Below are 14,513 nucleotides of genomic sequence, written 5' to 3' on the forward strand. Positions count from 1 at the left end.
TAGTGTGATATCGTGATACTGGTATATAATGATGAGATGGGGCAACTGACATAAGCCTCCACTTCCAAGAGCTATCATTTCTTTGCATGGGGAACATTCAAAATGCCCTCTGCTAACTACTATTTTGAAATAGCCAGTTAATTGTTGTCAAACATAGTTACTCTACTATTCTATAGAACATTCTAACTTATGACCCTTTACAAAATGTTTTGTTTGCTTGCTTGCTTTCTTGCTCATTTTCCCTGTGCTTTCTCCAGGAGACAGACAATAGAGCCCGGCTAAAAGTTGAGATGACAGGGTTTTTCTGAAAATGAGGGGGGCCAATCTTGTGGGCACTGATCTGAGTGAGGATTTAAGTCGCTCAAACACAAGGGAGAGAAGATCCCAAATGTTCCATTTATGTGTTATTAAAATGTTGGGCACGAAATTGTAAGTGTGGGATGCTGTATCTCTCTCTATTGAAACATGTATAACATAAGAAGGAAGATTAACAGATAATGTTGCAGAATAAATTTTAATCCAAGTTGAGTTGGTATGGAATAATCATCAGTTTTGTGAGCTTAACGGAACAAACTTTATGTCTTCCTTAGGTTGGAGTTGTTTCTTGTTCATCTGAAGATGGAGGATTCTTCCATCTTGAGTGCTCTATCTCAGGACTCCGGAGTCTTCTCCAATCAACCGATAGATGGTGAAGGAGCCAGCCTTGAGAATTAACCGGTCCGTGGGAGCTTAGGAGAAGACCTGGAAAGGACAGCACTCTGGCATCACGGAGGCCCTGATTACATCACACAGATCGCCCGCCTACAAGGGAGGCTGAGAAATGTAGAGTAGCTTGTCTCCAAGAGGAAATAGTCATGGACTTTGGTGGATATACAGCAAACTCTGCACAGAAAATCAAGTTCCCTGCTCGCCCATATGTCCTAGAAGAGTGCTTGAGCATCCCGTGGGGTGTATACCTCCCTATTTGGAAACTATTAGTCTGGAGGGCCAGACACAGACTAACACAGACACCCACATTCCCTTTCCCACAGAACAGAACTTCCTGAAGACAACCAGATTTGAGAGAAGGGAAGCTATTAGCAACAGCTCCCATTATCAGGTGCTTGCCCCATGTAAACAACTTACTTGTGTCAACTCAGCCCTCAGACCAATGGCAGAGCTGCTAGTGTTAAGGCCATGGTGGCTTCCACAATGGGCTCAAATCAGACAGCAGGGGGCAGGACCTGACCTCTTGGACCAGCTCCAGTCTATGGTGCTATAACACTACTTTGTGTTGTCCCCAGAGGGAACACGGAAGGAAGCCCTGTCAGACAGAGAGCAAGAGGAGAGAAGAGGTGGGGCTCAGGAGGGTGAGATGGCCTGAGGGGGCTGACTGTGGGGACAGAACTGAAAAGCCAGGAGGATGGGTGGCAGGATTTCAAAGGAAAGAAAGTGGCCACGGGCTCCAAGGTCAGGCTGGAGCTCAACTGTGTCCATCACTCAGCAAGCACCGTGTGGAGAACTCTAAGGGTCGTTTGGGAGCTGTTGTTTGTGAAGGCACAGTTCATGGTGGCCCATCTCCCCAATTATGCTCAGCATAACCATGGAAATTAGACAGGTGGTTGTACTAGCTGACAGGGTGGTTGTACTAGCTAATTGTGGCTAAAACAAAACACCCATGACTGCGCACTTCATTAAGCAAAAAGGATTTTAGTTCAAAGTTCCAAAGGTTCAAGGGCAGGGCGCCAGTATCTGGCGTAGGCTTCCTGGTGGATGCCTTCATGTTGACGGACAAAGCACACACTGGTGGCCCTCTCACCAGGCCATGTCTGGAGTTTCCACACCACCCCCTAGTACTGCATACTGGGGATCAAACTCTCAAAGTCTGCATCTGTGAAGGACAAACCACAGCCACAGGCAGCTTAGCCTGGCCTGGTTGTTCTGTCCCATAGCTCTGTCCCCTCTCCTTCACACCTGTCCTGTAAGATAGCCATCGGGAGCAACAGAAAAGCAAATGGTCACCCGCGGTTTGCAGCCAGCAGCAGTAGAATTGAGGCAGAAATGAGTTTGGTGAAGAGCGTGGCCTGGACAGAGCTACACAAGCCCAGCTCTCTCCCAGCCTAGCTGAATGGGTGCCCTTTGGTATCAGGAGTAGGAAGAAGAACCGGTCCCCAAACCTGAGACTGATCACCACTGAGGTTCAACTGCCTCGTCCCCAAATGACTTGCCCCGCAGGATCCCTGTCCCCACTCGGAGCTGGCCCCGCTGTCACTTACTTGCTGGTCAATACAGCACCTGCGAATGCTAAGTGGTGGAACTGAGCAACAACTAAAAGCACTTTTCACCAAGGCCCAGAAGAAAATGGAACATGAAACGGAATTGGGAGTTGGAGGAAGGAGAGTTCGTGACAGCGAAGGCCTGGTTATCCCTGGAATTCCACCTGCAAGATCTTACCCATGAGTCACCGCCTCAATATCGATGGGCATGTCACACCGCAAGCTGATAGGGCTGTGTGCAGAGGAGATGCCCCCCCTACCACCACCACCATAGGAGATACCTCCATACCAAGGAGGAGGGGCTCGCTAGCGGGAGACCGCTGGGAATCCCATCCTGCCATCCTGTGTTAGAATCCTCTGCTTGTTGCTTCCTTCTTTCTCTCAACAGCATCACCCTGTCCACCCAGAGCTAAAATGCTGGAAGCTGGTGTGGCCAAGTGAGAGGAGGCACACGGTTTTCAGTATGGGCTTCCCTGCACCCCCCCCACACACACACACACACCCCACCCCGTCCTCTGTTTTCCTCTGTCTTCCTCTCTCCCTCTTCCCTCTCTCTCTCCACCCCACTCTCTTCGAAGGAGAATTATATTCAGCTCTGTGGGTTGTTTTTAATGCATTCCAGATGCCAGAAGAAATCTTGGCCTGGGCTCAGTGTTCTTCTGACTTCGGACCTCTCCTCCACCCCCACCCCCACCCCCTTTCTGGCTCCCAAGGCTACAAGGAAAACAAAAATGCAGGCTGGCGCCATCTGCCGGCAGCTTCCAGAAGCCTAAAGAAGGGGAGGAGGTGGATAAGGTGGGGCAGGACTGATTTCCTGTAAGTAACAGGCTCTGTTGGAAAAATTCAGGTTATCTGGGAGAGAAATGGTGTGTAAATCAGAACGCTTTAGTCCTTGACAGGAAGGGACTGAAGACTTGCGGCGTCTGAGAGCCCTCGAGTTCATTCACGGTCTCACTCTTTGGCTGCTTTTCTTTTTTTCCCCACTCCCCACGCCCCCCCACTATTTTCCTTTTTAATTACAGTCTGGGACCCAGCTGTGTGGTTTTTAACATCACATTCTTTGAAGAGCAGAGATTTTGACATCCCTGCTTGTGTTCGCTAAAGAAAACTCGGGACTCTGCAAATTAACTTCTAAGTGTCCGGCCTGGCGACACCGATCAGTAGAGGTCGGAAAGTGGAGACGAAAGCGCTAACTGTAGCCAGGGCAGTGTCAGTAGAAGGAGCTCCAGGGTGGTGTGGAGGCTGTGAAGAGGGTGGGTTATGCCAGGTCTTGAAAATGGAGTCAAATCTGTTGGCCGTGGGGAATGAAGGGCTGGGGAGGTCACGAGGCAGTCAGGAATGAAGTCCCACTGCCTAGGAAGGAGGCCCAACCTGGGGCCTCAGGAGGAGCATGAAAACCAGGTCTGACAGCTGTGTGCAGCCCAACCACAGCCCACGTTCCATCAAGGCTGGACTGGATGGGCATCCAGCATGCTGACTACTGAGCATGCCAGCAGGCCCAGGGCCAGGGACTCCTCCAGTCCAGGGCTTCTTATGCAGCACCCACAAGAAGGAAAAATTTTAGCATGTAAGCGTCTGTGCCCTGACACCCTCTCTCTTCTGGCTAAAGAAACCTTCATCTTTGTCGCCTCCCTCGGGGTCAGTGACACAGAAGCAGCAGTCAGGAAAGATAAAAAAAAAAAAAAAAAAAGGGAGGGGGGGAGAGTCCGGTGTCGCAGTCCTGGAACTTTGGTTTCTGAGCAGGCTAAGATTCACTTGAATAAGAAATGAAACTTGAGGAGCTTGTTGCAGGGCACCGCTTTCGAGGGGGGTTCATACTGAAGAGCAGAGAGAGGGCAGTATCTAATCTGCACTATTGATTCATTTTTGAAGTTGTCTTGCTACTCTTGCAAAGCCATTCGGGAAGCCAAGTACCTGCTCACCAGTATTAACCCTGGGGTCTGTCCTGCCCCAGCGGTGCCCTAGCAGCTGACGGGCGCTTGCTGTCTTGCCCCTGGTTCACTGCGCTGTGGACAAAAGCTGCTCCACCTTGGGTTTCTGTTTGCTTTATTTATTTCTGAAACATCTGGTCTGGGCACAGCCCGGTGGTGGCTGCTGACCTCTATAAATAAACACATGGCCCCTGAGGAGATGCAAACAAACATGGAAAGGCACAATTTTAAAAGCTGATTCCAGGATTCTGGCTCACACTGCTTGTCTGTCATTCTCTAGATCTGGCTGCAGGGTGGTCTTCACCAATGATTCTCCTTCCACCTAGTGGGAAAAAAAAAACACTCCCTGGAAAGAGAGGGGAGTCTGGCACTAGCCAGTTAGGGGGACCTGGGGGCTCAGGGATGAGGCAGCAGCAAGATTTTACTGCTTGGTTGTGGATAGATTTGGGGAGGGGACAGTGGGGTCAGCCCAGGTGGTGAAGACACACATGGGACGGTTTGAGACAGTCACTGCCTGCAGCGACAGGTCCTGATAAACAGCACGAGACGAAAGCATCAAGCCCAAAATGCATCCGATTCACCCAACTTACCCATTACTCTAGCTTAGAGATGGGACGCTTGGGTATCAGTGTTTTCCCTCCTGGCTATTGGCTGGCTGAGTGGGGGCTGCTGCTCATGGGCATGGCCAATCACGAGAGGGGCTAAGGAACTGAAAGTACGGTTTGTACTGAATACATGTCATGTTCACACCTCGAATCAGACTCCACCCAGAACCCTCTGCGGTAGAGAACCTTTTCAGAAAGCTGACAGATTCCAGCTGTACTAAGCATCAACTCTGTAACCACAGTCTTCCATGGGTTGTTTCTGCTGGTTTCCAGAGGATGTTCCGCCCCCACCCCAACCCCAGTGGTTAACATCCTATTCATCTTTCTAAATCTATTCAGATTATCCAGCCCTCATAGAGAACCCTCTAGTGCTCAGGGGCAGGAGGAAGTGTTCCTCCTTCCCTCAGCCCTCTGCATTCTCCCATGTCAGGCCATCTTATGTAGCGACGTCGAAACACCTGAAAGAACAACCCAAGGGAGGAACTGTTTATTTGGGCTCACAGTTTCCAAGGGGAAAGTTATAGCCCTCAGGTCCACGGATTCTGGCCTGTAGGGAGGCAGAACATCACTGTGTTGAGAGCATTGGGCTCAGGCTACCTGCAAGATGTCGAACAAGAAGCAACGAGAAACTAATGGGGACTGGGAAAATACATGTAACCTGCTTTCTTCAACTGGACACCCACCTCCCAACATCTTCCCCTAAACAGCCACTAGCTGGAACTCAACCACAGGTGAGCCATTTGTTGGACATTTCTCAGCCAAACTGCAACACTCCCTTAGCTATGGCTGCTCTGTGTCACAGCGAGGCTTGCTTGAAGCCTCTCTCCAGTTCTCACCATGGAGATGGAAGCTCTTTGAGAAGAAAGACAGCCGTGTTTCAACAAAACTTAGTTAACATCGATGTAGAGTGCACCTCTGCTTCACATGCCTGCGGGAGAGCAAAGAGCTATTAGAATGGTTATGGTCTGAAATGAAAATGTTGTCATCTTCCAGACTCAGGTCCCCAGTTGGCGGTACTGTTTGAAGAGGTCACAGAACCTCATAGGTGCCGCTTTCCTGAGGAAATAGGTGGCTGGAGGTGGGTTTGGAAGGTTTATAGCTCCACCCCCTTCCAGTTCACTCTCTCTGCTTCCTTGGTGTTGTTCAAAGGTGAGCTCTTGGCTTCCTGCTCTGGCCACTTCTCTCTCTCTCTCTCTCTCTCTCTCTCTCTCTCTCTCTCTCTCTCACACACACACACACACACACACACACACACACACACACCAAAAGCCAAAATCAAAATAAACTCTTCCATCAATCACTTTTGATCACAGTGTTTTCCCACAGCAATAAAATAACTAGTATCCCTGTCAATATACAAAACACTAAGACATTCCTCAATTCAGAGATGTTGAAATTATTATATTGTTTTTTCACATTCTTTATTTCATCTTGATACAAGATCTCACTATGTAGCTAGCTTAAAAACTCGCAATCCTACTACCTCAGCTTCCTGAGGGCTGAGATTATAGGCCTGAGCTTCCACTGCCAGCTTAAAAGGCAAAAATGCTCTTTAGAATGAGTGACATGTGGCACTCTCTTGGCCTTCCTACACACCCTGCTTTAGGAAAGATTCTAGCGCAGAGTTCCAGAAAAGGAGGCAGAGAAACCAATGCAGCTAATGATAATGATAAGATCAGGGACCAAAGACCAGGGCCGGAGTGTAAGGAGAGTCGGATGTGCTGCCCTCTGCTTCCTCAGATGAAGGAAAGGAGTCTAAAGTTAGAAAGGTTCCTTTCCACCTGCAAATGGCCTGTGTGCCACCAAAACTTGAGTCCTTCCTCTGAGAGTCCCCAAATGAAGTCATAAGATAATGCTCACTCCCGTTCACCAACTCCGAGCAACACTCAGTGACTTTGTTTTTCACTTTGCTTTGTTTATTACAGACTTATGTATCTTCCTGAAAAATTAAACTATTAAATTACTGGATGTTTTTATTTTTCCAAAGATGAGACAGGCAATGCCCACAGCTCATCAGACCTCAACCTGCAGCTTCCTGCATCTCAAAACCAAAGAAGCAGGGTCATAGCAACCAAGCTTGGTTCACCTTGAGGACCTTTTCATGATGGGAAAATAGAGGAGCAAATGTCCAGAAGGAGTTTGGAAAACCACTGAGGCAGAGACCTGTGCGCAGCGGCAGCCCAAACCCACCAGGGCTCGTCATCCTGTTCCCCTGTGTGGTCTTGGAAGACAGTGTCCTTGATCTAAAGACGTGAACTTTGTCCTGCTGTTCTAGCTTGGGGAATGCTGAGAATTGAACTCATTAGGTTTCTCATTTCCAGAAACCCAAACAAACTCATCTGGAGTCCCGGCGCACGTGAAAGGTATACAAAGCAGTCAGATACATACCTGTAGTTCTGCCATGTAAATGTTCACACAGTAAATAAGCCAGACTGTAGAGGGCTCTCTAAAAATGCTCCCCATCTCTCTGCTATCATCAGAAAACTGTTGCCATTTCTCTCCTTCCCCAAATCAGAATGGCCCAGATTACATTAATGCGCTTGCTCTAGCGGCAAAAACACCACCGTTACAGTCTTTATTAACCATTTTAAACAGCGTATTAAAACTCTCTGGGAAAATTGATAGATACTTCCAGTGTGTAGACTGATATTATTAAGTATTGATATCATATTAGACTCTTTAATGTCTAATTTGTAAAAATTAATCTGATATCTTTATCTTGCAATATCAAACTTAAATTACAGAAGAGCCAAGAAGACTTGTGGTTGTAGATTATGGCTTAATCCGTGCTTACTTAGAACAGTGATTCTCAGAAGTTCACTTAACTTCCTGTTTGAATACAGCTCACTGTGCCTCCTCCCCAGAGCTGCTGACCTAGGAGGTGGGCTGGACAGTGTCATTTGCATCTCTAGGAACATTCCCAGGTGATGCTGAAACTACTGGTCCAGGGACCCCACTAGAGAGTCACTCATTGAGACAACTATTGGGAGAATCAGCAAAGACAAACCCTAGAAGCTTCCTCTCCTTTTTCTCTAGAGGCACGCTGAGCGGAGGATCTAGAAGAGACTGGACTCAGGCAACCGAGTGTGGAGCAGGCTGACCGCGAGCACCTGTCAAACCTTTGTCAGATACCCTTCCTGCATTAGTTACGCTGTGCTGCTGTGGTTAAAAGACACCATGACAAAAGACTCTTCAGGAAGAGTTTATTCTGGCTACAGTTCCAGAGGGACAGTTCACAATGGCGAAGAAGGCATAGCATCAGGTAGTCAGCGGAGGAAGCTGAGATCACAGCTTCAGCCGCTTCAACCGCAGAAAGCAGGGAGAGTGAATGGGAAGTGGGGTAGGGCTGCACACCTTCACAGCCCACCCTCGGTGACAGAGACACATTTCCTCCAACAAGGCTCCACCTCCTAAAAGTCCAAATAGCACCACTCACTGTGAACCAAGGGCTCAAATACCTGAGCCTATATGAGGGACATTTCTCATTCAAACCACGACATGTCCTTAAACAGACTTCAGTCGCACCCTGGCAGGCTCTGCTGCTGACCTAGGAATCATGAGACCTGGGTGCTTTGCTCTGTCTCCATATGACCCTGGGATTGTATGGGGCTTCCCCTGAGAGAATTCTATGGGACCAAGGCTACCAGGAGAATACAACAATACCAGCTCCCCCGCCTCAAACCACACAACGTTTAGGGGATCACAAGAAGTATTTTGTTGACTGCAAGATGGTGGAAAACAATCCGTTTCTTGGTCCCCAAAATACTGGGGTCACTGTCTCTGCTGTGCCTGCTGACGCTGGGAGAAACTAGGTAGAAAGATAGGTGGTTCTCAGTTTGTATCCTGATAGACTCATAGTATATTTAAAATATCCTAAATCAAAGCTGCATTTAATATGCCTAACCTCCTAAACATCGTAGCTGAGCCTTGCCTACCTTCTGTGTGCCAGGGCACTGCAGGGGCCTAGAGCTGGAAAACAGTTCTTGTTGAACACTTTAGTGAGGGTTTCTATTGCTGCAATGAAACACCATGACCAAAAAGCAAGTTGGGGAGGAAAGGGTTCCTTCAGCTTACACTTCCATATCTCTTCTTACCACTGAAGGAAGTCAGGACAGGAACTCAACAGGACAGGAACCTGGAGGCAGGAGCTGATGCAGATGCCATGTCGGGAAGCTGCTTACTGGCTTGCTCCCCATGGCTTGCTCAGTTTGCTTTCTTATAGGACCCAGGACCACCTGCCCAGAGATGGAACCACCCACAATAGTTTGGGCCCTCCCACATCAATCACTAATTGATGCATCCTTAACCCAGATCTCAACTGAGGTTCCCTCCTTCAGATAGTTTGTATGTCGAGTTGACGTAAGACTAGCCAGCACAGACACTACGTTGGGCATGAATAGTAGAATGTGTGGGTTAGCTTCTGTATCATCACGATATCAAATCATTTGTTTTTCCATGTCTATGGAGTCATGCAAATTTCAAACAGCCCAGAGAAGGCAAGGAATATATTTTTATTACTGTTATGTAGCTCAGACTCGGGAACACTGAGTTATACCTCCTGCTTCCAGCTCTGGAAGCAGCCACTGTGTTTTGGCCTTACTACTTGTGAACAAACCTAAGTGTCCCATAGAAAGATACCCAAGTCGTGACTGCATCAAATCAGAAGGGAAATGGTCCAGGCACTCCACAGCACCCTCCCTGATGTAAGGCTGAAGGAGAGGGAGCAAATGGGATCAGCGGGACCTCATGGACATGTGCCTCTCCTCCCAGGGCCTTTATCTCTTTCTCTTCAAAGCTAGGATGCTAAGTTTCATTAGCTGAGACACCCTTTCAACCCTGAGCCAGAAGCACAGTAACTTTCTGTTCTTCCGCACGCCGCTTCTGGGTTCCCCCTTCTCTGTACTATGCTGGGAACGTGCCCTCTCATCACATTTAGGGAGGAGGGATGTCTGAGGCTGGGAAAGGCTGTGAATTCAGAGTCCCTAGGCAACCCAGGCAGACTTCAGAATATACAGTCAGTCTCAGATGGTAAGGAACTTAGACAATGTTGCATTGTGGTGCTTAAAAACAGGCATTTTTAAGAGCCTGGGCTTACTGAGTCAGCAATCTGGAACATTCTCAAGAAGCTAAAAATATTTCCCAAAAGTGAACTGAATTTTAAAAAAAAATGTTCTTTGTGGAAACAACTGAGTGCTTCTTCCTTGAGAGTTACCCATTTCCTTCCTTTGGGTGGGTGGTCACTAGAATCACGCAAGCCTCAGACAGGGATGGGGTGAACACCATGACCCGAAAGGCTTTTCCTTCTAGATCCCATAATAGGGGACAGAAACGTTAAAGTTTAAATCTCTTAAATGATTTGCATTCTCAAAGCAATGAGGCACAGTGTTGTTTTCGCCCATCTGAAAATGTGAAGGTTCTCTTTCACATTGTCAAACAGCAGGACAAAGGGCATAGACATTTTCAACCAGGAGCCAAATTTGTGTCTGCCAAGTACTTAGTGTCTGGGACTGCTTGACTTTCCAAAGCAAGACACAAACCATGAGCTCCTCGGTGGTCTGAAACATTTCCAGTAAAATGGAAAACTCAGTGTTACCACCGTGGTCATAACTCTGTGCAGCAACCACGGCTATTTTTAACCATTACTAGACACAGTCCACAGTCACTGGGAAAAGGGGGCTTGATGAGGGGCTGTCCTCATCAGGTTGGCCTGTGGGGCTTCTGACTACCGTCATTGTCATGAGAGACCCTGTCTAAAAGTGAGTGTCGCCACTCCCAGGGTTTGGGTCCTGGGCTGTTTAAGACTGTGGAAAGAGAGCTGAGACTACGTGTGCGTCCATTCTTTCTCCTCTCTGCTCCTGACTGCGGATGTGGCTAGCTGCTTCGAATCCCTGTTGCCTTGATTTCCCTCACTGTGATGAGTCATACCCTGGAACTGTGAGCTGAAATGAACTCTTCTTCCGAGTCACCTTTCTCAGGGAACTGTTTCACAGCAACAAGGACACAAGGAGAACAACTTCCCCCTGGTCCCCACTCATGTGCCCTTGAAGGCACAAAGAAGGCAAATATCTATTATAGCAAAGTAAAATGGACTCTCAGCGTAAGGGAGGAGTTAGATTCACACGGCGTCTGCAGTGGTTTTCTCAAACGAGCCCTGAGGCCAAGGGCAGAAGGAGGCAAGCCAGCCCTTCTAACTACCATTACCATAACCCTGTGTGGTTGTTAGCTTTGGTGGGGGTGGTTTGGTTTGACTTAGCTTTATTGACACAGCATCTTGACATGCAGCCCATGGTGGGAGGATCATGTGTAAAAGCCATTTAATATCATGGTGGACAAGGAACAGAGAGACATCAAGAGACCCATTCCCCAGTAACCTACTTTCTCCAGCTAGGTGGGGGTTGAGGATAGAATAACTAATAAAGTTTCTAGGACCAGTAAGAGGGAACCGAGCCTTCAATACCTGATCCTGTGGACACACCACATTCAAACCATAACACCCAGGGCCTGTCACCAGGGGGACAAACCATATTCAAAAAATAACACCCAGGGCCTGTCACCAGGGCAAACCACATTCAAACCATCACACCCAGGGCCTGTCACCAGGGGGATAAACCACATTCAAACCTTCACACCCAGGGCCTGTCACCAGGGGTCACACCACATTTAAAATATAACACCCAGGACCTGTCACCAGGGAACACACCACATTCAAACCATAACACCCAAAGCCTGTCACCAGGGGACACCACATTCAAACCATCACACCCAGGGCCTGCCACCAGCCAGGAGACCACAGCATCAAGTGACAGACTACACCGAACCAAGAGAACTTTCTTTCACTATGAATGAAGTGCAGTCATTTACCTTCAACTAACTGCTAGGGTCAGAGATGCTGGGTCCTAAAGTTAGGGTGGACCACCAGGGTAGCAGTGAGCACACTCCTCAGAGTTAAAAACGTATTTCCTCAGCTTGCACAAGAATGCTCGGCTCAGTGGCTGCTCCTGGAGGTGACCCACGACAAACACTTGTGTGACGTGGGCTACCTGGCCAGGTGCTGCTGAGGAATTTGCCATCCGTGGGAGCAGGACCGTCTCCTCAGAAAGCAGAGGCCTGGGTAGAAGGCTGAAATCACAATGGGAAAGCGTTTCATGCTGAGATGTCACCAAAGCCGTTAGGATTCAGACAGGAATGGGAAAAGGCACCGAGTTTTTCATTGTTTTTGCTTGTGAAAAACCGGAACTGTGAAGCCAGGAAAGAGATTTCAAGCCTCTGAATCTGAGCTCAAGGAGCCAGGATTACAGTTACCGTAAAACTCAGTTTTCACACACCTCCTCACCAACACACACACACACACACACACACACACACACACACACACACACACACACACAGACATCTCTGATCATCGACTGAGTTGGCCTGAAAGCCTTAGCAGTAGAAATTCAAGGCCCTATAGGGGTTGCTACAGCAGTGCACAGCCAGGAAACAACAGCAGGAACGGAGGCGAGATGCTGGCGATTGTCATAAGGGTGACCAAATGTGAGAGTTGGGGTAAAGATGCTCAGGTTATTAGTGTGAGACCTATTGTAGCACGCAGCACAACTACAGGGCTTAAGATAAATTCCCGTCCCACAGTTCTAGGGACTATAACTCAGTAGGGTGGCGCCCCACGGCTGCTCTTCTTGGTTGGTCAGTGGTCATCTTCTCGCTGTATTTTCCCGCGACTCCCCTCCACGTGCCTGGATCAAAACCTCTTCTTACAAAGACACTGGTTACGTTGGACTAGAGTCCTCCCAGGTGTCATTTTACCCTCAACATCTCTTTAAAGGCCTTACTGCTAATCATAGCCCCATTATGAGGCACTGAGGGTTAGATGTTCAACTATAAATGCGGTGCGTGCAAGACTGACAGAAACTCTTCACAATATGATGATGAGTTTGGTTCCAAGGCTAAGCTATAAACATCGTGTCATAAAAAAATTCACTATGAATGGGTCGCTGGTAAACTGAGCTCATCCGACCAACATCGCCCTGCATGCTCACTCAGTTCCTTCATCGGGAAGGGGGCAAGGAAGCAGGTCTCTTCAGCCTCATCCACCACACCAGTTAGAAAGCACTACCTGGAGTTCAGCCAAGATTTTCTTCTCTAATTCTCAAGCTGTGTCCCAGGACACATGCCCAGCATGACAGTTTAAACCGCGAGGTTTCCAACAGCCCAACCTACCCCGATCTCGATCTTTGGACCATTCTCCATCTCCTCCCTGGCACTCCTTTGTCGACTCACCCTTTCCTCTAGATCACGGGCTCGCATGCCCTCTTGTCCCGTGCTTGGTGGACGGCCATGCAGCCCATCCAGCTTCCTAGCCGCCTAGGCCTCCCCTTTACCACATCGAGGTGGGAAGTGAACAGCACTTTAAATCTGTGTTTTCAAACTTTTACCATTAAATGTGATATTATTGTTTAAAATCTCCCAAATACTGATAACAAACAAGGGTGCTTGACACCAACATGTTCTTACAATATTATATACTGAAATTCCAAGCTAGTGTAGCAAAGAATAAATAAATAGACAAGTATTGGAAATGAAAAAACAAATATATCTACTCTCAAATAATTGAAATTCCAAGCTAGTGTAGCAAAGGATAAATAAATAGATGAGTATTGGAAATGAAGAAACATTTATTTATACTCAAATGATAATAATCCTGCAGGGCATGGTGGCTCATACCATTAATCCCAGCACTTGGGAGGCAGAGGCAGGTGGATCTCTGTGAGCTTGAGGCTAGCCTGGTCTACAGAGTAAGTTCCAGGATAGCCAGTTACACAGAGAAATCCTGTCTTGAAAAAAAAGTCTGAAAAAATTAATTAAAAGAAATGTACACTGATTTACATTGATATCGGATGTTCCAATAGAGAAACGGAATGGAAAAGTGAGTCCAGAAACAGACACCCATATAAACAGGAATTGTGCGACAGAGTCAAAGTAGGCCACCAATGTGGGAAGAATGGGTGTGCCAATAATTGACTATCCTTATCAAAAATAAACTAGATATTGTGTTAGTCAGCCATGTTACTGCCATGATGCTATGTAACAAGCATCTCCCAAATCTAAACAAAGTCAACTGACATATTTCAGGTTACATTCAGGTCCACTCTATGTGTCTCCACATTATTAGTAGTTTTAAAGTAATGGTCTATCTAGGTAGCCCTGACTGTCCTAGAACCCACTATGTAGAACAGGCCAGCCTCAAACTCATCTACCTGTCTTTGACTCCCTACTACTGGGATTAAAGGTGTGCGCCACCACGCCCAGCATCTTTCCTATTCTGAGCAGTGGTCACCTGGGGCAAGTACTTCTTATGTGGCGGATAAAGAATCTAAGGATAAACCAGAGTCATTGAATGTGGATCAAACATTGTATCTCTTCCCATCCTGTTAACCAAAGCAAATCAGCTCAGGTAAGTTCACAGGGAGGAGCTGGAAACTTTTGGGCACCATGTAGGAAAATACATCCTTAGGGTTAGAGATGTCCAGACAGGACAGATGAGAAGAAATATATGAGACTGATCATCTCAATGTTCTCAGTAGTTTAAAGTGACATTTGCAACATATATCAACAGAAAAGAATTAATTAGAATTTATAATTCTAATTAGAAAAGTGTGAACCCCACACTTTGCAGACACGGCTCCTGTAACTTAGTATGTCGTTTCTCCATTTTACTCCTA

The 14,513-nt window shown here is 47.5% G+C and overlaps 1 protein-coding gene and 1 long non-coding RNA gene across 2 annotated transcripts in view; both read right to left on the reverse strand.

Annotated features, from left to right (window-relative positions):
- Positions 1-495: 495 nt before the first annotated feature.
- On the reverse strand, positions 496-2,728 carry LOC146892947 (uncharacterized). The gene is made up of 2 exons (XR_015003415.2): positions 2,545-2,728; positions 496-741 (listed from the first exon to the last, which is right to left on the reverse strand). It is a non-coding gene; the product is annotated as an uncharacterized LOC146892947 (long non-coding RNA).
- Positions 2,729-5,262: 2,534 nt separating this feature from the next.
- Tvp23c (trans-golgi network vesicle protein 23 homolog C) overlaps positions 5,263-14,513 on the reverse strand; it is a 33,876-nt gene continuing 24,625 nt past the window's right edge. Inside the window, exon 7 of the mRNA XM_087910523.1 lies at positions 5,263-5,719. Within this exon, the coding sequence (XP_087766649.1) occupies positions 5,669-5,719 (51 nt within the window). The 3' untranslated portion in view covers positions 5,263-5,668. The remainder of the gene's footprint in view (positions 5,720-14,513) is intronic.

This window comes from Myodes glareolus, chromosome 9 (assembly GCF_982192425.1).
Source record: "Myodes glareolus chromosome 9, mMyoGla1.1, whole genome shotgun sequence".
Lineage (NCBI taxonomy): Eukaryota > Metazoa > Chordata > Mammalia > Rodentia > Cricetidae > Myodes > Myodes glareolus.